At 37.1% G+C, this 27531-nt stretch overlaps 1 protein-coding gene across 5 annotated transcripts in view; it reads right to left on the reverse strand.

Moving 5' to 3' along the window:
• Nucleotides 1-642: 642 nt before the first annotated feature.
• LOC138838839 (myb/SANT-like DNA-binding domain-containing protein 2) overlaps nt 643-27531 on the reverse strand; it is a 29181-nt gene continuing 2292 nt past the window's right edge. Inside the window, exons 1-5 of one of the 5 annotated variants that reach the window (XM_070038222.1) lie at nt 17904-17976; nt 11968-12057; nt 8037-8136; nt 6230-6290; nt 643-2155 (exon numbers count right to left, since the gene is read on the reverse strand). In XM_070038222.1, coding sequence (XP_069894323.1) covers nt 1303-2155; nt 6230-6290; nt 8037-8112 — 990 coding nt within the window. In that variant the 5' untranslated portion in view covers nt 8113-8136; nt 11968-12057; nt 17904-17976 and the 3' untranslated portion in view covers nt 643-1302. Of the gene's footprint in view, nt 2156-6229; nt 6291-8036; nt 8293-11967; nt 12058-17903; nt 17977-27406; nt 27486-27531 lie in introns of those variants that run through there. The other 4 variants (XM_070038223.1, XM_070038221.1, XM_070038219.1 and 1 more) reach the window with 4 other exon arrangements.

Consider the following 27531-nt stretch of genomic DNA (forward strand, 5'->3'; position numbering starts at 1 on the left):
GACTTGGAGTAAATTAAAACAAAGCACCTAAGAGGTGTTGGGGATGCACTAAATTAATTAACCTAAGAAGTTCCTGTCATGAGACCAAAGTGATCTTGCCACTGCTCTAAGCAGTAATAATAGTAAGCTATTCTTAGCCAAGAACACTAACCTCCAAGTAAAGTGGTGGCTAATTCGCTGGAAATTTCTAAAAAAAAAAATTGAACACAAGTTATCTTCCAAATGGAAGTGTGTGTGTGCTTAATGTTTCCACTGGATCCTTATTCCTGTTTTAAACACAGCAAGATGACATCAAGTTTCTATCTGTACCTGTCATGTGATTTGTCTGAGTACTGAGTATACAAACTAGGGAGAAATGAAAGTCTCTTACAAATTTATGTTCCCAAGATCAGAAGGAATATCCTTTTTCTCAAAAAAAAAAAAAACAAAACACCACCACAAATGAGATATATTCAGAGATCTTTGGCACTCAGACAAGAAACAGCGATCATGGTCAGTGGGATATAGAGCGAGTGCAGAGTGATCTTGCTTTGTTCATTCATAGCAGGAGAGGCAGAGCACTGTCCCCTTCACCAGTGTGGTGGTGTGGGTGTGGGTGGCCACCCTGCTACAGAAAGCGCAACTATGCCAACAGATCAGGAATTACTTTAATACTTTTAATATATAAAAATTTTAAATGGCAACACAACCATAAAGTTGGTACATCACAGAAACAAAGGTCTTTGCAGGCAACACTGATTGGAAATAGCAAAAACACTTGGTTGGTGAAAAAAATGAAACTAAATTATATACAATTGTAGCTAAAGGTGATACTGAAAAAGTCTTACTTACTGTGACTCAAGTTTTAACTTGCCATTATCTATTGCTTATTTATTCAGGGTTGTAAATAATACTTATATAGAGACATAGAGATGTGTAAAAATGAAACATTGTGAAAAAAATACAATTTTTCAATTTCATATGAAACTCAAAGTATAAGTTTTGTCCAATATGGAATGTACCTACACTTGTTTATATTAGGGCTCTAAAATCCATTTAAAAATTGTTGATCTTTAAAAAAGAAATGACTGACCCACCATGCAAGTCCACTGGATATCTTGCTTGCTCAAAATGAGCGTTTGTTAGGTGAGGTCTGTTTTTTTGCCCAAGTCTACTATGATTCCTTAAGAGGCTGTACTGGCCCATTCGTGGAGAAAGTGTCCATGAAGAGTCTGATGGCAGCATCTGGATGAGGGTGGGCAGGATACCGGGAAACAAGTAGAAGAGGGAAGGATGAGCCCACATCCTTATGAAGGATGACATTCAATTGTTAAATTTCAAGGGGTATCCAATGGCTTTTTCCAGGCACTCAACTAAAGAGCCAGCGGAAAGAAAATCCCTCTCTACTTCTACAAATTTGATATAGATGGATTTGGGAGAAACTCCAGGATCCACAATACAGTTCTGAGACAAAAACCCATTAATACCAACCCAATCTTTGCTGAAGGTTTTGGTATTTGCTTGGAAATGTAAAAACAAGCATTGCTGAAGAGTCCTGACCTCAGCAATCCCGAGGTAGCAATAGATAATTCGGGTGGGCTCGATTTCCACCTGTAAGGAGGCTTGTGCTGAAAGGCTTTCCAGGTCGACCCGGCCTTCTTTTCCTGGGTCTAAAGAGCGTCGCTCCAAGTGAGGTGTGAGTGGCCTTTCAATACATTCTTCATAGCCGATGGCATAAAGGCCTGGGCTTTTTGGAATCCCTCCTGGCAATAAATATTGAACAACATTCCCACCAGTTGGTTTGGAGTGGGCAATGGGTATCCAGTCAATCTCCATGTGCAGCTCCAAGCACCTAGCTTCACTAATAGTGATCTCTAAAAATTTGTAGTAAACGTTTTTCCAATTCATTTTTTGTACTCGAGTCATAATGATCCGTCCCTCAGGCTTCTCGGAGTTGAAGTACTCCCGAAGGCGCTTGCCAAGGGGCACCTGGGAGCTGATCTCAGCATAATGGTACCGGATATCCTCTTTCCAACGGGTATTATAACCAATTCCAAAAATGGCCAGTTTATTAGAAAGATGAAGTCTTGAAAAGTCTGTCCAGCTCTGAAACAGTTCCCATTTCAACTGTACTGATTCCAAAATTTGTACAATATTCTGCATAATGTCTCGCTTCCTAAAAAGAAAAGTAACAGTCAAATTCCTCCGGTGTCTAGAACAGTGCTATCCAACAGAACTTTCTGTGATGATAAAAATGTTTTTTACCTGGCTGTCTGATATAATAGCCATTTTACCCTAAATCCAAGAACATCCCCTACAGAGTTCCTAGGAATTTATTTTTCCATTACTTATATATTTTTTCCCCTAAAACCAAGGGTTCAAGCCCCAGTACACACACACACACACACACACACACACACACACACACACACACACACACACACACACACACACACACACACACACACACACACACACACACACACACACACACGTTTAAGACAATGAATTGATATTATTCTAGAATACTTTCTGTCAAGGCACTATAAAGTTTATTTTGATTTTGATAAGATAAAAAATGCATGAGATTCTCATTTCACAGGTCACTCATGATTTGTAAACTGACATTTGTGCAATTTATATAAATATATAAGCATTTGTAAGTTTCTGGAGTATGGCAAAATTTTAACACTGTAAGATTGGTTTACTAGATAAACAAATATATTCTCTCAATTACAGGCCTTAGATTCAAAAGCACTCAACAAGTGCACTCACAATCAAACAGGCAAGAAAAATTTGCTAACAGATTCTTTCAAGGAGGTTTCAGACTTTTGTAATAAATTCTTGTAACTTCAGGGAAACAGCTTCTGGAATTTTGGGGGGAAGCTTTACTCTTATTGTCTGTACTATCTAGTCTGCCCTGTTATTTTCCCAAACTTGCTCTGTAAGAAGACAAAGAGCTAACATTTTGTCATCAGCTGCTTCTTGGGGCCTAAGCCTGCCCTGGATTTTACCCTCTACCTATTAGTTAGTCTTGGAAGCGCCTCAAGTGTCCAAGAGTGGCCATCTAGATGAAATCACTGTGTTCCAAGGGAACTAGTCCTCTCCTTGGGAGCCATGAAAGCACTCCGTCACTTATGTTGGTCAATGCCTTAAAGGAAAACTTTCATAGCCACATTTCCTTGTCCTCTTCTGAAGTCATAGCCCTACAGCAGGAATGCAATAATCAGATACCAATAGTGACAGTTCTGAAGAAACTACTGCACTGGGGAATAAATGACCTCTCAGGAAGCTAGTTAGAAAATCTTGTTCCTGAGATGAAACCTGGAAAAGGGCAGCACAAACTAGATAGTTCTCTAGAGCCTGTTGCCTGCCCTGCTAAGCGAGCTGGAAGCCAATCTGAGCTCAAGGGACATATTAGAGTCCCAAAGTAAGGGAGCACAAAGACTGTCTACTATACTTCCTGGTTTCTGCAGCTCCAGCCACCAAAAAAAAAAAAAAAAAAAAAAAAATTGAAAAAAAAAATTTTAATTGGGGGGGGAGATAGGAAGGGATGGGAGGGAGAAATAAAGGAGGAGGCAACAATGCTTGATAAGAAATGTATTCATTACCTTGCCTATTTAATTGTAATCCCTCTGTACAGTATTTTCACAATAAAAAATTAAAAAAAAATTCAAGTGGTTTGAAACTGTTCACATCAACTCTGTGAAGTTAAAGTTTACATCCACTTAGATCAGCTGAGCCCCTCTATAGGTCTCAAGTGACTATAAAGGAGAAAGAGAAAGCCAGTAGCTCTTGTGTGTGGGGGTGGGGGGTGGGGTTTGAACTCAGGACCTTACACTTGCTACGCAGAAGTTCTACCACTTGAGCCATGCCTCTAACCCTTTTTGCTTTAATTTTTAGACAGGTCTAGCTCTTTCCCTGGGCTGGCCTAGACTGATTTTCCTAAATGCTTCCTTTTTATACTTGGGTGACTGGTGTGCACATCATCACACCTAGCTTTTTCTGTTGAAATAGGAGTCTTACAAACTTCTTACCCAGGCTGACCTTGAACTGCAATCCTCCCAAGTTTTTGCTTCCTGAGCAGTTAGGATTACAGTGGTAAGACACTGCTCCCAGGTCTAATAATTCCTTGGGGTTTTTTGTTTTGTTTTGTTTTTTGTTTTTTTGGTTGGTTGCGGGTATTGAACTCTGGGGCTTGCTTGGGTGCTGTCCCTAAGTTCTTCAGCTCAAGGCTAGTACCCTACCACTTGAGCCACAGCACCACTTCCGGTTTTCTGGTGGTAAATTGGAGATAAGAGTCTCACAGACTTTCCTGCCCAGGCTGGATTTGAACCACGATACTCAGATCTCAGCCTCCTAATAGCTAGGACTGGTGTGAGCCACCAGCTCCCAGCCTAATAATTCCTTTTTTAAAATAGTAATGTTTCCTTTCCTTTGGTATGCTTTGATGTCATAGTCTTAAAGTTAACTAAATTCCACAAGTAATGGCCTGAAACATAACTGATTTTTGTCATAAGCTTTCTTTTTTGAGGGTTGGAGAAATGACTACAATTTTGGGAAATAATTTCTAATCCTTGAATGCTTACGTCTTCCCAAACATGGGACCAAGTAACATAGGGAATTCTTTAATTCCAAAGAGATATTTTGAAAAGGAAAACAGTTGCCGGTAAAAGGGTGATAGTAGTAGTGATTTGCGGAGTTAAAACTTCTGGAGCTGGGAATGTGGCTTAGTGGTAGAGTGCTTACTTAGCATGCATGAAGCCCTGGGTTCAATCCTCACTTCCACATAAACAGAAAAGGCTGGGCATGGTGCTGTGGCTCAAGTGGTAGAGTACTAGCCTTGAGCAAAAAAAGCTCAGGGACAGGCCCAGGCCCTGAGTTCAAGCCCCAGGACTGGCAAAAAAACAAAAACAAAAACAAAAACAAAAAACCCTACTTCTGTGCCCCTGAGGTACTGCTTGTTATCTAGCACAGTCTTTTTCAACTTGCCTCCTTTTTTTTTTCTCCTCTCTCTCAGATATCAAGATTACATGCATGGAATGAAACACACAAGAACAAGTGGGTGCTAAGAATGCTGCAAGATTACCAGTTGGAAAATGGAGATCCCCACTTGCATCTAACTAACTTGTAATATATTCTCATTAATAAATTTCAACAGAAACTAACTTACCTATTGAGAACAACTGTAAGCCTAACAAAAAATGTTTAAATCTTAGAGGGAACAAAACAATTTTGTTCCATATCTGGACTTTTCACTCCTTCCTCCAGGAGCTACTTTCTTTTCCAAATGAGGAAATAGGTCATCTAAGTTCTTACTTTTTAAAAATATATATATCATTGCAAAGATACTGTACAGAGGGGTTACAGTTACATGAGTAAGGTAATGAGTACATTTCCTATCGAGCATTTTTTTGTTTTGTTTTGTTTTCTGTTTTTTTGGGTCGGGTCGTGGGGCCTGAACTCTAGCCCTGGGCACTGTCCCTCTGCTCTTCAGCTCAAGGCTAGTAGCTCTACCACTTGAGCCACAGCGTCACTTCCAGCTTTTTTCTTTTTGCTTATGTGGTGCTGAGGAATTGAACCCAGGGCCTCATGCATGCAAGGCAAGCGCTCTACCACTGAGCCACCTTCCCAGCCCTCCTATCAAGCATTGTTACCCCCTCCTTTGTTTTCCCCCTACCATCTCTTCCCCTCCTACCTCCTCAACTCCTCCCTCCTGGCCCCCCTCCCCCAGGATGTAAGTTCATTTTCAACATAGTGTCTTGTACATCTTGTTACATAAGTTCTTACTTTTTGATTTCCAAGTTTTAAGACTGTAAGGAATTTATATATTTATGTGGCTTTCTTATCATTTCACCTACTCCCAAATATGCTTAAGTCTCTGTGATTCATCTTTTTATCTTATTTAAAGATCAAATTTAACTATTAAAATATAGGTAAACACCATCTACACTATTTTCATCTATTCTTTCTTTCTTTTTTTTTTTTTGTCTTTTCTTTTTTGGTACTGGGGATCGAACCCAGGACATTGCACTTGCTAGGCAAGCGCGCTTTGCCACTGAGCTACATCCTAGCCCCTATTATTTCTTTTTTGCACTTTGTAAAATTCTCACCATTTCAGGTTCCTGCTGGAAATTTTAAACTAATGGGAGGAGGTACAGCTGAACTTTAATGTCTAGCTACCCACCGATTCTCCCAATGCCAATAAACAGGCAGACCCACGTCATGCAAAGGTGAAGCATTTACTTACTGTGCTTCTTCAGAAGACTCTTGTTTTATTTTTAGTGTTCTTTTTGTGACAGGTATTTCATCTGAAAAGCAAACAATTGAAACAGATTATATTTTCCTAAGTGATGGCAAACATTTATGTAGATAAGCAGCTATATTTACTGCGCATTCCATACTTTGCAATACTAGGCCTGAATTCTGATGTCCAACATTGTCTAATGCTAGTTTTATAAATATAACTCTTATATAATGAGATGCATACATTTATATGCAAGATCAGAAACCAGCTCCACAAGTATAAAATTCTTCAAGGTCACCAGGGGATTTCTGGCTGGGAGCTTAAAGCTTAATTTCACTGCAGACATGATTTTAAAGGAACAAAAATGAAATAATTCTGTTCTACTTAGATTTTCTGTGTAGGTTTTACAGAACAATTATACCCCACATATCAGGATCAGCATATTTTGCCTCCCCCTCCATGCTGCCAAAGGTTTGGGTGACTTAACTCTGTAGGGTAAAATCAAGGTTGTAGAATAACAACGTAATATAGACCTTATTGCTATTGTGAAATTAAAAAGTAGTGATCATTTTGGTAAGTCCTTCATATTTTTCTAATCCTTAACTCTTACCAGTCTTGCAGTTTTATAGCCTCTTTCTTCCAATATTTGAGACTATTTAAAAACCATATTTGTAAGAGACTTATTATCAGTTGATCCTTTATCCTTTTAATTAGCATTTATCTACCATCAGGAAGTCTGTAAAAACAGAGCCTGTAGACTTGCACCTTATGGAAGGGAAACAACTCTATATATGACCAATCTACACATACTTCCTTAGGGGTTGTCTGAGTACCTCACTGAAGAGGAAGAATATTTACTTTAAAGTAAACACTCATTATACACCTGGTTATTTAGTATATAATGTTGCAGCAAAAACTGGATCAGTACTTCCAAATAATCAAAATCAGAATTGGAGTACTTAATGCAAAAAGAAACTAGCAAACAAGAACACCTTAATCGTGTCACACAAACTGAGACCTGATGACAGGGAATTTCATTTTCCGTTTTGAGCATATTCACTGTATATAAATCACAGTATTCAGTCATGTGGAAACCCTTAGAAGTATGGTAGAGTGTTATCACTGACACCGACTACATATCAACTCTTCTCATTATAAACCAAGACTTCATCTCATTTCTTGTTCAGATTAAAGTCTGGGAGGGGCTGTTTTTCAAATCACAGATAGAATGAATGGAAAGATTCACTTACGGTAGTTGGGCCAAGAGTCAATATTATTTTCAGGGTATTTAGAATTGTGTAGGATTCTACCTGTCATTGAACCTTCTTGACTAAGAATTAATTCTTCTGCTTTATCACACACACACCCAGTCCTCCTTGGGCTTAAACTCAAGGCTGGGGCACTGTCCCTGAGCCTCTCTGTGCTCAAAGCTAGCATTCTACCACTTGAGCCACAATGCCACTTCCAGCTTTTTCTGAGTAGTTTACTGGAGATAAGAGTCCTGCAGATTTTTCTGCATGGGTGGCTTCGCACTGTGATCCTCAGACCTCAACCTCCTAAGTAGCTAGGATTACAGCCAGGAGCCACTGGCACCTGGCAATTCTGCTTTTAAGAGGATGGTCTCCAAACCTTCAAGTACTAGCTGGCAGTCTGAGGCTATACCAAAGATACTCATACTGTCCTAAACAGACTGGTGATTCTTGTGTGGACAGGGGAAAGAGTACCAGAAGTCATCATCAGATAGAACATGCCAGGACACATACCAAGCAAGCAAACACACACACAATGTCATATCTACTGATGTTCTTACCCAATTCCTGATCTGTTGGATAGCCATGGAGATCCTGACTGTGGTTTCCCCAGTCCTCCTGTGAATAGTCCTCCATAGTGCTGCCATCTGACTCCAGCTCCTGGTACAAGCCACTACTGTTAATAAGTACAGGCTGGCAGGGCTGAGCATCCCATCCTCCCTGACCAAACACCTGTTCCAACTGTTCAAATGTGTAACTGCTCTTTCTTTTCCCAACACCATGTTCTTTCACCCGACTGTAACACCTGCGAAGGGTCTAAGACACAAAGTCTTTTGTTATTCTTTAAAGCTGTACTTCCTCTTCCAGGTAAGGACCACAGATATTAATTACTATTAGACAGACACAGACAGACAAACATAGACACATTGTTACAAGAATGCTAGATTTCAAATTCATTACATTAGAAAAAAAAACTAATTTAGCATTTACTCAAACATGTTATCAATCAAACAATTACTTTGCAATTAATTATCAATTAAACAACAAGAAACATTACAACATTATTGCATGTACCCATACATATATTTTATACTCCCTCCCCCACTTAAAAAGAATAAAGAGGGGGAAAAAACAAGAAATACCAGCCAGCCAATAGGATGCACACCTGCCACAGAAAAGAGAGAGCTGCTATGTGCCCAGAATTTGGAAAAAGCGAGGCAAGGAGGACAGAAAGAAGAATTTCCCAAAGTAAAGAATACCTTCCATACCCTTGATTCCAAGAAGAAATACAGGGCAAAAACAATTTCCTACATAAATTAGCTAGTAAAACATATTACTTATATAGTCTGTATTCCTTACTAACGCTACTAAAATTTAAAACTGAAGCCAAAGCCATATTGGTGTCCCAGTCTCAGACACTGTTAAGAAGCAACACACTAATACCTGCAGACAATTCACTAGTCTCCCAACTCAAAATGATAGCTAAAAGCATCAAAGCCAGTAGAACAGTTTCTTTTGGGGGGGGAGGAGAAGATGGGGAATTATTTGACTTTTTTCTGCCACATAACACCCAACAAATAAATGTCATTATAGAAGCCCATAGACAAAACCTGGAACGCTTCATTATCTTGTCCAACCCTTCCATTTTTGTCATTATTTTTAATGGATATTTCTGATTATTAGCTCAGTTTCCTGAGTTTAACAGTACATCTTATGCTATTGTATGTATTTCAAAAAACAAAACAAGGACTTAGCTCCAGCTTCAAAATTAAGCCACATTCAGCCTCTATTCCTTGTCTGACTCTGCCTTTTCTGCTCCTTCTCATCTCTTTACTGGATTTCACTCTGCTTTTTCACTCTTTTCAAAGACAACAGTCCTTTTCCTTGGTGGGCTCCCAAATACTTTCTAACTCAACAGTACAAAACCAGGTCACCTCTGACTTAATTCATAGGCATTACTAAGACTATAAAATTCTCCTAAAAGTGAGATTACATTCCAAAACCGATATTGTACCTACGCTCACCAAACTAAAATAACTCCTGATAATTTTTATAGAACTTCTGTGCAAATATAGTATCTTTAAATTCAGTGGACAACTGACAAGATACTTTAAAAATATGTTCCTTGAGGCCAGAAATCCAGACAAGCAAAAGGAATAATAAAAGGATAATATATATAAAGAGCGTCTTCAGACATAATTAGAGCCACCCGCCCTTGGCCAGCCAGCCTACCCCTGCATAAGCACCTGTCCCATTTTCCCTTTCTTGACGTCTTTTCTGGTGCCTCAAATGATGTCTTAGAGAACTGAGGTTTCCAAAAATACACTCTCTTTTTCTTAAAAACATTTCTTTCTTTGCATAAAGGACAGTCACAACCATGCAAGACAAAGCTATAGAAAACAAACTAGAAACACGAACTTTGGAAGTATGTGTCATAGCCAAATCTTCAAATGGAAGGAGACAAATAATGCAGCAGATCTGACTTTCTACATATGCCCCTTTCCCAGCACCCTCTGCCCTCCTCAGAGGGATTGGAATTTCAATTGCAAACATCCCCTGCCAATTTATTTTTATCTCATCATGTCTAGTTTTCTGCCTCCAAGAGCACCCCAACCACTCTTTCCAACTCTCCAAGGACCATATATGGAGAGTCCAAACCCTGTCCTTTTCACCCTTCCAAAGCTATAAATGGAGAGGGAAACCATGCTCTGCTCATTACTTAGTGGCTGCCTGGAGAAAAGCAATCAGTACACAAAAGAACCCATTCAGCTGTCACTGAGGGTTATTTCAGAGGTCAAGGAGTAAACTAATGGTCTTTGGAAGAAAGGTATCACTTTTATTAGCAAGTAACACAGGCACAAGCAAAACCATCAATTTTTGATAATATACACACTAGGAAACAACAGGAAAGAAAACTCACTCTACTTAATACCACCAAATTGAGCCCAAAATTTCACTTGGCTTATATAATTGACTTAAACAAACTTACTGACTATAAGTCCAACAGAGCATTTATCTGTAAATAATACAATTAGCCATATCTAATGATTATAGTTAGGTAAGAATCAGGTGATATATCTTATATTTCACTAGAAATGACTAACAGATCTTCCCACTTCTTACTTATAATGTACTTTTGCAATACACTTTTATAGTGCAATATGCTGACATGTAAAATATCTACCAGATGCCTGAAGGAAAGATGTTTTCAGTAACTTGTAAATTTGAGAGTATTCTGGTCCACTGCTACATTAAAATGATTTCCAAATTGATTTTACTGTCTCAAGATACAAATGAATATATGTAAAAGACTGCAAATCCAATATTTGTATAAAGACTGCAAATGCAAAGAGAAGAACAAAAGAGAGAACAAAACAACAACCAAACACCCCTAAACATCACTTGTCTGCCACCATAAGAAACACTGGGATTCAGTTAAACTTGAGAACTTCAAAGTGAATAAACAGGGCATATGGAGACTTTCCAACTCTTACCACCCATAGTAAATCAGAAAAGGTTACACATTCCACATTTTAAATTATTAACCAAAGCATGTAATTTTAAGGGTGGGTGTCTGTGTCAACAGTCATAAATAAACTAACTTAAAACTCTACTCTAAAGCTGAAATTACAATAATGCTCCAGAATCTAGGGAAAACAAGGTCACATCTTCTATTCCAGAGAGCTACCAATTCCAACAAGAGCCTCAAATTAGCTTTCTTGGAGAAACAGGTCCTGTTCAACTCTGTTCCCTCTCCCTTTACCCTCATTTATCTCAGAAATTATAGGAACTTAAACTCTACTTGTTTTCTCAAAGTTAAGATCTCAGGGGAAAGAATTTGCTTAAAATTATTAAAGACTATACTTTTGAAATTAAAAGGTATTGGTAGAAATTTCCTCCAATAAACTGATACTGTCTTCTTGTCTCTTCCCTGGAGGAAGAGCTGTAAGAAAATCCATCTTGAATAAAGCCACAGGAAGAGCGACAAGAAGTCAAGAAAATCTCAATAGAAACTCAAGAATAAGTAACAACTGCATCAATGGGTCAAACCAGAGAATTTCCTGGGTATTTGAGTTGGAAGAAACACCAGGTGAATCCTTACTAAATCCACCCTATCAAGCGTTTAATGACTTCAAAAAGAAAAGAAAGAGATGATGTTCCACTACCAGAATAAGGAGAAAAATAAGATGGCTGACAACCAACAATTTATAAAGCAGTGAAAGTTTGCCAAAGTTTAAGATTAGAATAAAAGGAAATGAAAGAATAAAAGGATGACATTCATTGTGGATGAATGTATGGGGGGATCTATGGGGGAGGAGGGTAGGTAAACAAAGGCAGGAGTTTTAGATTGGCAGGATTGGGGGTTTAACGGCAGCAATGCAGAGAAAGACCCAGGGTTACAGTACACGTAACATTAAATACAGTGCACAATGCAGCTATCTTGCCAAAGTAAGTAAATCCAGTATTGGGTTGTATAAGCAGAGGAATCACATGTAAGCTATGGAGGTGGCTCTTCCTCTCTATTCAGCACCGGTGAGGCCACAGCTGGAGCACAGCATTCAGTTCTGGGCATCGAACCAGCTACAAGAGAGGGAAATTGCAGAGTTCAGAAAAGGGCAAATAAAATAATGAAAGGCTTGGAAAATAAGGTTGATAAGCAGGGCCAGTGGTTTCATCAAAGCCCTTCCTGACATTACTAAGCTACTTTTGAGGTGAAATCAGGATTACTTTAGCTTCAGTGTCTTCCAGGAAATAGGAAGAATTAAGTTCTTCCCTGTATGGGAATGTAGAAAAGAACTAAACAAATCATTAAAAAAAAAAAAAAAAAAAGCATAGACCAACCAATTATATTACTGGTTCTAAAATTTTCTCTAAATTTTTCCATTTATACAATCATAAAATAACCACATGACAAAACCACGGTTCTAACAGAAATGACTGTCAGTGGGACAGAGCATATAATAAGGAAAAGCTACATAAATGTGCTATTTAGAAAACAGTGCCTTGATCAGTCTGAGATGTCAGATGAAAAAGTGGATTTTTAGGAGGACAGCTTAGTTATAATAGCAGGAGACAATGTTATAAGAAAAACCAGCAGTGAAACAGATTTAAGTGTAGTTGTCAAATTGGCCGTACTAGAAGCAAATTGAATTATTTACCTTAACCCTCTGTCAACTAATCATGTTAAACCTGTAATTCTTTTCACCCTAATCATTAGAGATAACACTTACAAACAAGGCCTTTTTTTAAAAAAATCACATATTATTCTCTACAGAGGGAGATTACACTGGGGATAAATTTCCAGTGGCTGATTTTTTTTTATAAAAATGTTTAAAACAATAGCTCAGAGTAGGCAGATGGGTATTTTGAAGCAACAAACATCTTTATGAATTTTTTTCCTTTAAACTAAGGTTACTACCGTTGTAGCTATTGCTATTCACTGTTAGTTAATTGAAGCAACAACAATATCGAGTATTTTAACATCTTTAAGAAAGACAGTCTTTGCTTAGCTGTATGTTGGTACAATGATAGGAAAAAAAACCTTAAATAGCAGAAATTAATCAATTAACACATTCTATGCACACTAAGAGAGATGTTAAAATAAAAGTATAAATTTCTAGTCATATTTTTTTATATGGAGTTGTAACTTAAAAAGTCACCTAAAGAAAACCATCTGGGGTTGGCAGAACTCTTATTATCTATTTGATTAGGTTTTCTTGTACAATGATATTTGGAAACAGACTTGCCAATTATCTAAATCCTTTTAAACCAACAAAACCAAAGCTGGGCACCAGTTATTCATGCCTGCAATCCTAGCTACTCAGGAGTACATCGACTCAATGAGGAGGCCATTATATTATGTAGATTCATCTTCCGTGAATGAACGTAACATTATGAGTCAGAAACCCTAAAATAAGGTACACTTAATTTGCTACAGGCTTTATAAGATATTCTAAAGATTGGCACAACCAGTTTACATACAATTAACTAGTTTGCTCAGCATCCTACTCATTTTGATAAAGCACATCAATATTTTTCTTAAAGGATAAATTAGCCAAAGTCCTCTCTTTATTTCCTTTCTCTCCCTTCCTTCCTTCCTTCTTTCTTTCTTTTTTAAGAGATAGGTCTTGCTACATTGTCCAGGATGTCCCCAAACTCTGGAGATGGAAATATTCTTCCAAGTCAATCTCTCAAGCAGGTAGTACTACAGGTGTGAACAACCACATCTAGCTTTCCTGTTTCATGAGGAAATGATTTCTATCAGTAAAGGTAGGAATGCTCTTTACTCTTCACAAAAATATAGCAGTTTTTCCACGTGTTAGGCAAAAAAAAAAAATCTTTTTTGTAAAAGGGTAATTAAGCAATATTTTAAAATTCATACCTTATGGTGGTTACCTCTTCCAAGTAACAATACGTTATCACCCATTGTCTGACTTATCGATATAGAGGTCAGAGAAGTTACTCAAGGTAACAACTTAAAACAAGAAAATCCACATATCCCAAAAATAAGAACAGGAAAATAACTCCTGACTAACTACTTTGTAAGTTCCCATGACTAAATTCTCATGTCCTACAATTTCAACACTACTTGATGACTCGAGTGTCTTAGGAATAGAAATGGCTACTCACCCAAGTCACAGACTGAACTATTACTCCACTCAACTTCCATCATAGTCACCTATATCTTCATTACTAAGAATGGGTCTCAAATTTGTCATTAAATCATATGACTTCCCTGTAGCTCCTGATGCCCTTCATCCCCTATCCATATCACTTACTCTTGCCAAATGTCTCTTCAGAAAACTTCCTGTAATGATGTATAAGGTTCTACAGGAGTGGAGGCTCTAACTGCAAACCAGGCTCCAAAGAAGTTTTCAATGGAAACGAACATTAAAGATCATCTAGTCCAAAATCCTTGCTTAACAAACGAGGACCGATGTTACCTAAGAAATTATTCTACTAGATTCGTCACATGACAATGATTTAATATATACTTACTAAATAAATTTAAAAAAAACTAATTTTAAAGTAGTATATCACTAGCAAGGCAATCAAATTTTTCTTTGCAAAGGAATCAAAGAAATTCATTATTTAGCTACAACAGATTAGCTTTATAAAAAAGTACAAAACAAGACAGGGCTTCTGGTATCTTCTAAAAAATGCAAGAGTTAAAAAAAAGGTAGAAAATGTACATACAGTTATAACTAGCAAAGCAAATTGTTTTTTAACAAGGGAGAAAGGGGACAAATACATGCCAAAGGAAACTCTGAAATTAGCCCTATCCCAATTTTATTTCTTACACCTTACAAACAAAACAAATAAATAAAATGTTCAAGAATAAAATCAAGAAAGGAAAAGACTCAATTATTTTCTGGACTTAAATAGGGACAAACAGAATGACCATCAGAAAGAGCTCTACCTGCCTGGAAGTTCAGTCTTGTGGGAAACTTTCCAGGACTGACTCCTATCAGCTTGCACTTCACTCATAAACAAGCTATGAAAGATTCACTCTGTTTATAACTAGTCAGGACTATCTTCATAAGTTAAGATTCTTGCATAGTATATGTAATTCAGGAAATTTTTGTTTTCAATGAATAATGAATATCAAGTCCTAGGTTGTTTCATGCTAACTGCTGAAGGTCTTGCCCATTCACATTACAAAGAGAAAAAAGCCGCCAAGGAGGGCAATACTGACAGAAATAAACTTTGCCCTCTGCTCATGAACAAAATTCATGTGACCACACAGCCTTTAGCTCTATACTTTTATGCTGCACATGGATACTCACAGAATCACCTGAAGTTGTAAAAACACTCTAAGACTCACATCTAGGCCACATGTTTATGTGGAGGAGCTTCTTTGGGATGCAAGAATCCTTCTAGACATAGAGTCCTAAGGGCTCACATGCTACCTGCTGTATAATGAGGCACCTGGGCCTTCCCTATTTAGAACAAGACAGGTTAAATAAAAAATTAGTGCATACTTAACACTTATTATAGGAAAAAACAGCAATGGATAATTATAGTACCAAAGACAGGCAGATAACATTTGTCAAGAACCTTTTCCTCACCTGAAACAGGGCCAAAACCAGCTTGGTAAAGAAGTGACTTGCCTTACAGGTGATTTTATTTCCTTTTTAAATTTATCATAATTATCTTTAAGTAGTTGTACAAAAGGGCTTTAATTCACCATATCACTATGAGTACAATGCATCCTGACCTATTTCATCAATCTCTAAAGTTGCTATGTTAACACCTTTTTCTCAAAACTTCACACCTTGGGGCACTAACTCCAAATGTTAGTCAGATAACATTAAAAAGTTTTTAACTTTTTAGTACACGGATACCTAAAAATATAAAATCAAGATAATTAGTTAAACAGACTAAAAGATTTCCAGCCTAACAGGAAAACTAATCCTTTCTAAAAGTCTCCATACAACTTTCATCATGAACTAATTGTTCCACAGATAACCAAGTATAAAAATGAAAGTTGAACTGCCCCTAATATGTACACTGTATATGCAAGCACAGCTTTGTACTGCTTGCCAAATACAAGGTGACTTTCTATCAACAGACTACTGCTTAAAAAGGAAACTGAAGCCAGGTGCCAATAACAAGCCTATAATCCCAGCTACTCAAAGAGGCTGAGATCTTAAAATCATGGTTTGAAATCAGCTGGAGTAGCAAAGTCCCCCAGACTCGAGACTCGTACCTCCAATTAAACACCAAATAGCCCAAAGCAGAGCTGTGCCGCAAGTGATAGGCCAGCCTTGAGGAAAAAAGCCCAGAGACAATGTCTATGCCCTAATTTGGCACCAAAAAAAAAAAAAAATTGCTCAGAGCAGATTTACTCCCTTGAAATGGTAGGCTGCTTTATTTCTTCACAAACTGACCATATGATTATCTTAATTTTGTAGTTCAAGCCCCATAGTACTTAAAAATAAAAACTAAAAATCAAACCTTTTGCTTATGTGGTTCATTAAATCGTGATAAAATAAACTATTTCCTGAGTACTCTCAGTGTGCTGAGATCTGAGTTATACAGTCTACATTTATCACTCCTTTTCCTTACAATGGTAAAACATCACAGGAAACAAACTTGGACAGTGTGTGTAGGGTTTTTTTTTACCCCCAGGTGGCTCTTAGGAACCACATTTGAGACTGAGACACAGGGCTGAACAAAGGAAAGAACTGATAAAGGACATTTTTGTGAACAGGGGCCTAATCCAAAAGTGAGGAATAGGGCTTAAGTGCCCCTTCAGAAGCTGTCCTAAACTGAGACAAGCCTCCTAAACTGAGGCTTGACTTTTGTATTTCATCACTGACAGTCAAGACCAGAAACTGGGCCTCATATTGAACAAGGAAAACTCCTGGGAGGAATCTGACCAGAAACCATCAGCAGTCAGTGCTGCAGGCAGCTGTGGGTACTAGTGTCTGTCCCAAGGAGGGATCTGGGTGGCACATCACATATACGTGGAGAGATAAATGATGCACTACTGTCATGCAGACCAGAAACTAAGACTGAAAGGCAAGAGCACTTTAGTAATAAATTCACTTATTGTAAGTTCATTTTAGTGTAAATTTATCTTAGATTTTAAAACAAGGATCTAGTATGCTTTTCTTCAGAAGACATTGCATTTACCTATCATAGCTGCTTTAAAGTTCAAAGTTATTTTAGTAAGTAACTAAAGATATTTACCTGAGTTACTACTATACACCCTGTACCCTGATTTATTTTCTAATTCTATTTTTAGCTTTCTCAATATGTAGATAACATTTTTTGTTTATATTACAGGGTGTGCCATCACCTAACAGCTAGGACAGAATCTTAGTTAGGCAACTTTGTTATTGGGCCAAAATCATAGTATCCTTATACAAACCCAATTAGTAATGGGATAAACCACTCCGAGTGGCCTCTTGATGAAATCAAGAGACAATAAAACACAAGATGTAAAAAACAGCTCTGCCAGTGTCATATGTCTTGCTGTGTTACAGCACACATTTTTAAATAAATACTAACATACTCTATCTAACATGATCAAAAGTATGGTAAATACTTAAACCAGTAACTCATTCATCCATTCTCCTATTTTTTACATGTGCTATATTTTCAGTGTCTGGCAGCAGAGCACGTTTGTTCATGTATCACCACAAATGTTGAGCAATGCTTTGCTGAAGGACATTAGGATGGCTATGATGCTGTGACTAGTGGACAGGAAATCATCAGTTCCATTATAATCTTGGGGGACTCACTTTTGTATATGCTTCCACTGTGGACCAAAACATCCTTATATAGACTAAGCTTTGTATATACTACGAAACAGTCTATTTCATTTCCATCATTTATCTCTAAAACAAGTACTCAAACAATGGCAGGCAGAAAGGAATGTACACATTTCTATAGCCTCCTTTGGTAAGTCTCATACTTACCTCCTTCAACAGGCAAAAAGTCATTCCAAAGCCAGGTGTGATGGCGCACGCCTGTAATCCTGGAGGCAGAGGCAGCAGGATTGAGTTCGATGCTTGCCTGGGCTACATTACATTGCAAAACTCTGTCTCAAAACAAACAGCAAACAAACTAACTATACAAAGGTAATTCTACTTTGTAAATTTTCTTCTATAATTCTAACTTCCCTTTGCAATTATAAAATCTTAGGAAACCATTATTCTCAGTAAGAAATTAAAACATTTGTATTTTTGTTTCAACAAGATCTATGTGTGTGTATATATACACACACACACACATATACAAACACATAATGGGATCCATCTGGGTGTTTCTATATGATTTTGGTAGTATGCGTATTTATCATCATACTGCTGCCAAAAGCATTACTCCCATTTGTCAAAATTAGTAACAGGAGGCTGATGACTCACAAGGAGGCATTATAACCAGTCAAGTGGTTATTTACATGGAGTCTGCAGTGAGACTACTAGTCTAGTGCTACCACCTGCTGACTCTGTGACATTAGACAAATTAATCTCTGCACCTTAATTTATCTGTCCAGGAAGTAATTAGTGACAATACTTCTGCCAGACATGTGGTACAGCACCTACAATCCCACCACTTGAGAGGCTGAGGCAACACAATCACAAATTTCAGGCTGGTTGGTCTGAGCTACATAAGGAGATTCCATCTCAAATAACGGAACTAAACCAAACAATCTCCCCTCATACTTCCGTTATAATTTGTTGTACGCATTTAATGAGAAAATATAAGAAGAACATTTAAAAGTTTGCCTAATTGCTTGCATGTAATAACTGTTCATTATCATTATAATAAGTTATAATGATAAAGTAACATTGTATGATGATTAAAAGGCCTTATATTTTAAATAAATGTTAGGTCAAATGAAGAAAAACACTAGGAACAAAGTATTCTATCAAAAGGTGCATGGTGGGAATAGCATATTCAAAGGAATCTTAACTGTAAACCTTGTGGTTTTACAACTGACCTTTGTGCTCTGCTGACCAGGTCATCATGGTCTCACTTGCTGAGGGCAGAAATGATAGGGCAGGTAACGTGGCGATGAAGCCCAAGTTAGCTAATCATAATTACCTTTGTTTATGCTATCACTATAGCTGCCTTAAACATGGATTTGAAATCTTGCACAAGCATCAACAGAGCTCTAAAAGATCTTCAGTGATAAAAATTAGACAAAAATCCTACTTAAAACAGTTCATTACAGATTTTACTTACTACAGATACCAGTAATTGCAATTCTGGCTGAGCAACTCTTTCAAATAATTAAAGATGTTTACAGTACAAAGTAACTCCTTGATTTTCCAAACAATGGAACACTTTGCTGTTTAGTTGTGCAAACCTCAATGACAGCTGGATATTTATCATGTGAACTAGTAATATGAAATCATGAAAATCATTCTTAATAAAGCTAAAACAAATCAACTTCTATTTTGTATACAAAATCAAAAGTACAGAGTGCAAATTCTGTAAAGCTAATTAAGGCTTTAACTTAGTATATTATATTTGGAGTTCTTGTTCTGTGCTAAATGTTCTAAAGTTTGCATTTTAAAACTTGTTTTGTTTTTTTGGTCAGATGTGGGGCTTGAACTCTGGGCCTGGGTGCTGTCCCTGAGCTCTTCAGCTGAAGGCTAGCGCTCTACCACTTGGCCCACAGGACCACTTCCGGCTTTTTCTGCTTATGTGGTGCTGAAGAATAGAATCCAGGGCCTCATGCATGCAAGGCAAGCACTCTACCATTGAGCCACCTTCTCAGCACCCTTAAAGTTTGCATTTTAAATACTGTTTTCTATCATAAGCTCTTTGAACTTCAATCAGCATTGTTCACTAATCAATATCTAAATCAATACCTACCAATGGAAGGGGCTCATTTTTTTATGAATAAATGAGTGAATGAAAATTCCTTAAGGAGAATGAGTCACAGGAAAGTGAATTAAGACTACTCTGGGGGTACAGGTACTAGTAACAAGGGGGAAGAGGGGCCAACAGAGAGTCAAAATGAAGATAAATATGGTCAAAGTACCTTACATACATGTATGAGAACAGAGCAAGGACACCGGATGAAATTGGTTTTGTGTGTGTATGTTTTGTTGGTGGTGGTTGTGGGGATGAAATTGTTTTAAGAAGGCGAGAGGAGGATGAGAAAGAAAGATGAAGGGGCTGAGTTTGATCAGGGTACATTGAATATACGTATGAAAATGTCACAATGAAACCTCCCCATGTACAACTAATACCCCCTAAAAATCTTAACTATTCTTCCTAAACCATAAGCCAGATCTTTCTAGTTATAGAAAAACATTTATAAAATTAAACATTAAAAGCAGTTTTCATAGATATAAACTTTTACTCTAGGTTTGTTTATTTCAACTACAAACATAATTGATTTATTCAGATAAAGTAATCTGAAGATAATAGAAAAATAATACTTTGTTTCAAAAGTCCAGGACACTATAACAAAACAGTCTTAGATAGGCTGACACAAGTGTGACTAAAAACACATCTAAATAAATAACTTTTTTTTGTATTAATTTATATTGAATGTAGTAGTATTTGGCAACTCAAAATACATAATGTTAATACAGCCAAGTATATACATATAAAAATAATATGATAGCTGCTGTTTCTAAAATACCTGAGGATAAACATGGGTTTGTATTTTACTAAGGATATCCTATTAAGCGAAAAGGTAATACTCACTTGATTAGTGCCACGGGGTGGGAGAGGGGAGACTATTTCCATTGGCTCTAAAGGACTGTTTCAACTACAAATAGGGACAATTATATTGATTTAAATACATGTCTTTTTCCAAATACTGATATCATCCAATTAATATTTAGAAGAAAGAACTGATTATAAACTCCAAATAATTTGAAACATAGGTGTTCAGATTCATTAAACATTCATTTCAAATATTGAAATTTCTACAAGAGTAAAAAGCAGGCAGAACTGAACACAGTGCATAAAGTCCATTACAAAAATAAAATAAAGATTAATTATCACTACATTCCTAACAATCAGTGCAACTCCGAAGCACTTTATGGTATTTTTCTGTTGCTTCTTCAACTCACGAATTTAATTCCCCGTTTAATTTTTTTAAACATTTCTTTTCCTTGAGGGAAAGAAATGTAACTTTTCACAGGTGTGGGGGGGGGGGGGAGTAGAAAACCTAAAATTAAGAGTATAATGAACATCTGAAATCTTAGTTCTGAATTTCAGTTCTTACCTTCAGGTCATATTAAGAAAAAAGAGGAGGATGAGTGCCAGTGGCGGCTGCCTGTAATCTTAACTACTCAGGAGACTGGGATCTGGAGGATTATTATAGTTCAAGGCCAGGCTAGGCAGAAAAGTTCACCAGATTCCATCTTCGAGACACTCAGCAAAAAGCAGGGTAGAAATGTGGCTCAAGTGGTAGAATGCCAATCTAGCAGGTGTGAGGCCCTGAGTTTAATACCACGAAGAAAGAAAGAAAAAAAAGAAGAGAAAAAGAAAGGATAGAATTTCCTCTACTTGCAGGTTGTGGTTAAAAAAAAAAAAAGATGCAGCACTTTGGGTTTTCATTCAAGTATACAAATTAAGTAATGTGAAATATCATTGATATTTGCACAACCATGGTTCAACACTATAAAAACACTTATTCATCCAAGTAGTCTCCAGAATTATTATGTCCAATATGATGTTATCCCAAAACTATCAGCTTCAACTTTTTACATGGTTCTTTCCCCCCCTCCCCTCACCCCATCCCCTTTGGAGGTACTGAAGTTTGAACTCAGCGCCTTGCTCTTGCTAGGCAGATCTCTACCACCTAAGCGCCATACCTCTAAGCCCTAAAAGGTTCTTTATCATGACACCAAACCATCCTTCATAGTTCCTAAATTAAACCTTCACCATAGGTTTATGCACCACAGCAACTTGTTTTTCAAATAAGCTGCTGATCATTAAAATTTTTTAGATCAATTCTACTATGTAGCTGTGTCTAGTTGGGATCCTTATTTAAACATATCTTACTATATTTTCAGCTTTCACTATTTTCATTATGCTATCTCTAAACTCCATATCAGTTGCATCATCTACCTAACTGCCTTCTAACCAGTAAAATCAGCTTTAGGATCACCCTGCTAGACGGGAATGATGTGTACTCCTGAAGTCCCACAATTTAACTTTAGCAGGAACATTATATCAATACTAACATCACACATTAGACCTTGATCACAATGGTGGCATTGGTTCTCCAATGATCTAGCTCCTTTACTGAAAGGCAGACACTGGGAAGGTAACTGCTGTATTTCTAGCATTCCTAACAACAGGCACCTAAATATTTGTTGGTGAACAATGAAGAGCTGAAAACTGATGAACAATTTCAGACCTTATTTAAAGAACCCTGCGATAAATCTGTTAGTTGAGTCTGATAAAAGGGAATTGGAGCTGGGCGCCAGCCAGTGGCTCACGCCTGTAATCCTAGCTACTCAGGAGGCTGAGATCTGAAGATCACAGTTCAAAGCCAGCCTGGGCAGGAAAGTCCGTGAGGGCAGGAAAGTCCGTGAGACTCTTATCTCCAATAAACCACTAAACACCAGAAGTGGCGCTGTGGCTCAAGCAGTAGAGTGTTCCCCTTGAGCAGGGACAGCGCCCAAGCCCAGAGTTCAAGCCCCATGACCGATTTAAAAAAAAAAAAAAGTTATTGACAAGATGCTCAAATCCCACCTCTTAACACCTGGACTTAGAGCTAAGCCCTACACCTTTCCCCTATAGCCCACCTGTTTCCCTCTAGATTTTCTAAGGGCCCAGCCCCTCTGTACTAGCTAGGAAAGGTATCAAAAAGGTACCTAGTGTTTTAAAACAGCAGTCTTTAATTGGGGAGGACCCATTCCTCCTTACTGACTAATCAGGGACTTTAAAATCTTAGGGGTTCCTATCATTCCCATTTTTAAGGTGTGAAGGTTGGCCTTTAAAACTTAGAAATGACCAGAGCAAAATAGGATAGTGACACTATTTCTTTTAAGTGTAACCTGAATATATCTTAATCATGAATATTTTCAACATCTGATAAAATATGCCAGAAAAATTTTTACAAGGATTACTCAGATTCTAAGTATAATATTCATTTTATAGCTGTCTTTGTCTTATTCATATAAAATTAGGATTAGTATTTTCTTTATTCTTTTAACTTTCTATAAACTTTCAAACGTTTTGGTTATCAGCCTAAAACTGAGAGGATGCATCAAATTCAAAACTCTTTGGAGAATACACAGAAAAATGCTTGAATACCAAAGCCAACTTAACAACTAGTAGTGTATGTGGCTATTTCAATCTGAATTTAAATTATAACTTAAAAATTCAGGTTCAATCATTCTGACGTCATCACTAATGCTCAATAACTCGTGGCTACCATATTGGACAATGCAGAGATAAAGAATTCCTTCACTGTCACAGAACATTCTACTGTTCAGTATCCTAAAGAACCAAGAACATGCACTGCTTATCCCAGACAGTTGTACCTATAATCTTTTTACTTTTTGCACTAAAATCTTCACCTAAAATGGTGGATCATCTTTCTTGACTCAACCTTCCATCTACAAAGGAATAAAGTGACAGGAAAAAAGGAACTCTGAGCTCCCCCTAGAGGTCTATGTACATGGCCAGGAGAAACCTTTTATATATATCAAAACTTCTTCATTACTAACTACTTTTATCATACAGTGTTCAATATGATAATCACTACCTACATGCAGTATTTAAGATTTTAATTAAAATTAAATAAAATTTAAAATTCAGTTCTTTAGACACACTAGCTACATTTCAAGGGCCCCAATAGTCATATGTGACTGTTGGTGATCATAATAAACTGAGAGAACTATTTCTATGGCTACAAACTTTATTGATTAAGTAACACTGATAACACATCTTCTAAATTGTTTTCCTTTTACATATGTCTTAATGAACAGTCCAGAATACTTAACTCCACTCATCATTAGATTTCAAAATACACAATAAACAAATTTAGAAACCTATCCATATTTTAATTTCTGCTTCTTAAATCTCTTCTAAGTCTGAAAGCCTAAATACAAGAATATAATAGGCAAAGGCAGTCAGCCTATTCTTTAAGACACATACAAAACCTCTGTCAAATTCACAAGTAGACAAGTAAGCTGGATTTTTAAAGACACTGCTATAATGAGTTAGCCTTGAACTTTTTATCCTCCTGCTTCAGCCTCCCTAATGCTGCGAGAAAGTTGTTTTGTTTTGGGAAATAGAACCCATAGCGTAGCACATTCTAGGCAATTGCTCTACTACCAAGCACACCTAGGCCGATGACAAGCAAAATGAAACACAGGCCTTCAATTGACAGTGAGACGGAAACAACAGAAGATAAAACTTGTGGGGAAAAAAAAAGCCAAACAATCCGACTAATCTTTCTTCTGAACCATGGCTTACTACATTTCTTAAGAATCTTTCAATGATAATGCAGATGGAAAGTCTTGTCTGCAAATAGACCACTCTATTAAAATGCAAAAGTTTCCTCTGGTGGTTCCACATAAACTCTGTTTTATAGGTTCTTACAAACAAAAAATAATCTGATAACTAAAATGAAAGATCAAATACTATTATTGTGAAGTACAAAACATATTCCAATGGTAAATAAATCTTAACAAATAAATCTTAACAAATGCCCCTATGAACTGTGTTATGCTAGGCAAAAGCTTGAGGCCCTGAGTTCAAGTCTCAGTATTAGCACATGGATACACACACAAAATTAACCATTTCATTTGCTAGGTAGAAGACTTCTTCTTTTTTTTTTTTTTTTTTGGTACTGGGGATTGAACCCAGGGCGTTGCACTTGCTAGGCAAGTGCTTTGCCACTGAGCTACATCCCAGAGTGGTAGAAGACTTCTTGATCACTTTTAAATCTAAGAAACAACTAATCAGTACTGATCCAGCAAAGGCAATCACCTTGGATTTCATCTTGACACAGAACTATACGTACACATCTGTTTCAGACATAAAGCCAACTCTAAAGAGGCGAATTTTTGGAGAACACCCAAAAGTATGGGATTTGAGAATGAGTTTGCAGTGCATCAGATTAACTGACGGAAGTGTGAATGTAACATCTGGCTCAGAAGTGAATATTTTCATGAATTGCAAGTCCAGATAGATATTTCAATTACTACAGAATGGATGGTGATCAGATTGCTCCCCTCTTTGAAGTCACCATATTTATAGTCTGTTTTAGTCACAAGACACTTAATCAAGTATTCCTTGCACACTATAGTTTGCTCTGTTGTTTAATCAGCTTTTTAACTCTTTATGTATACTAGCTTTGGCTGGAGTGTAATCATCTGAAGTAGAGGAACTTCATATTAATAGTTTTTAAAATTCATTCTAACATATAGGAGACAGCCTTGCATGTAGTAACCATTCAGATATGTATTTGGAGAATGGGCACATGAAAAAAATCTATAGAAAAGAAAAAAAAATAATGTAAGAACAAGAAAAAACATTTTTCCAGCTTTATCTCACTCTCAAATTAAGATAGAATTGTCAGCAAATTTTCTTCCAGCAAACAGAAAAGCAATGAAACTTCAGAATAAACAATCTGTGTAGCAAGGCAGCCTCAAACACATCCCTTTTAAAAGAATAAATACCAGTATCATGACACACATCAAAATGAAATTCTTTACAACAATAAGTACATTTTCATATCTGACTTCAATTAAATTTTTTTTTAAAGAAAGTCATCTGAACAGTAGTAAAAGAACTATAAAGTCAGGGGCAAATGTCTCATACTTGTAATCCCCTTGGAAGACTGGAATTGAGAGGATTTTAGTTCAAGGCCAGCCTGGAGGGATTTTTTAATCCCTTCCCAACCAACAGCTGGGTGTGGTGGCACAGAATTGTCATCCTAAAGGCTGAGATTGGGAGGAATGAAGTTCCAGGAGAGTTCAGGAAGAAAAGTTTGTAAATCCACCTCAACAGAAGGCAGTGGGAGGAAGGGCACGCACACACCTGTCATCCTAGCTGTAGCAGGAAGTGAAAAATAGGACAAATATGACCCGGGCTCACACTGGGAAAAAACTTTATTTCTAAAATAACCAGCGCCAAAAAGAGTTGGAGGGTGGCTTAGTAGTAGAGAGCTTGCCTTGTAAGCACAGGACCTGACACTGAGTTCAAAGCCCAGTAATGACCCTCCCAAAAAGGACTGAAGTAACAAAATTAGAGTTATTATTTCAATTCTAATACCTTTTTTTTTTAGAGGTAACAAGTGCAGACCAAAGAAGTTATGGATGTGCTTTAAGATTATTTAGGAATGTGATCAGGTAGGGGCTAGGATAGGACTTTAATCTCTGATGATAGGACTTTAATCTCTGATGCCTTCACATGAGAGGCAGGTTGCTACATCAAAATGTTGGAAACTAACTAAATGAAAAAACTGGTTTTATTTACCTCATTTTTTTTCAAGCTAAGAAGAAATTTACTGACTTTTCGAAAATTAATTTTTCATTGGAATTCCAAATATATTGGAACAGAAATGTTAGTGACTCAGATAGTGAGTCATTGAGCCTCTGAAATTGAGGTTATTTTGTTGGTTTTTGTTTTACCAAACTCATGACTGAACTCAGGATCACTGGCATGCAAACCATTTGCTCAATCATTGAGCTACATCCCCAACCCACAGTTCACATGTGAATGAGCTGCACTGATCTTCTTACTGAACTCATTTGCTCCGATTTTGTAAAACTTAAGCAAAATGTACTACTGAAGTTATCAATACAATAAAGTGAAATTGAATTCTGAATTACTATTCTAAATTGGCAATTCTGAAACTGGTACTGGTATCTAAGAATTCGTTTTCAGGGATCTGAAACCCTCTGAGAATTTAGGGTTGTATTTCTCTCTTCTTAAGCATAATCTGCATTACTTGGACATCCACCACATAACTGTGTAAAGCTATGATTTCAGTGATCACATCTGCTTCTGTCCTTAAGATCACATTTACACCAAGTCTCCTAAAGAGAAACAGCTTAGTATTTATGCAATATTTCACCAAATACTTTGGATTCCAAAGTATGTGTCTTAGTAAAAGTTTGATAACTCTGCTATAGATTAATACTTTCCAAAATTACCTTTCTAGATTTTACTTGATAAATTTAGTAATTACTCAGTGCCTACTATATGCTAGTACAGCAATGAATAAGAGACCAGAATCGGCACTTAAACAACTTACAATTATAGTAGGAGAGATCAACATTATTAACAAGGAAGTTTGGATTCCTGGATTGAAGTTAAAGAGTAAAGCATTTATTTAATTAAAAAAACACCAACACCAACAACAACAACAACAACAACAACAACAAAAAGCAGTTAACTACCCTCTAAGTTAACTGTTACCAAGGATCAGAGAACCCATCATCATCTGCAAAAAGATTCTAAGAGTTTGATGTCAACTTGGTCTTACCTGTCTGGAGACAGGTAAACTGATCCTCTTTTTAAAATTCTTCAGAGGCTCAATCTCCTTTCTTTGCTTTAGGTTTCCTTCTCATAACTGGACAATGAAGCAATCCAACTAGATATTCCCTGGTT

Source organism: Dipodomys merriami, unplaced genomic scaffold, assembly GCF_024711535.1.
Source record: "Dipodomys merriami isolate MVZ:Mamm:240054 unplaced genomic scaffold, mDipMer1.0.p SCAF_29, whole genome shotgun sequence".
Taxonomy (NCBI): Eukaryota; Metazoa; Chordata; class Mammalia; order Rodentia; family Heteromyidae; genus Dipodomys; species Dipodomys merriami.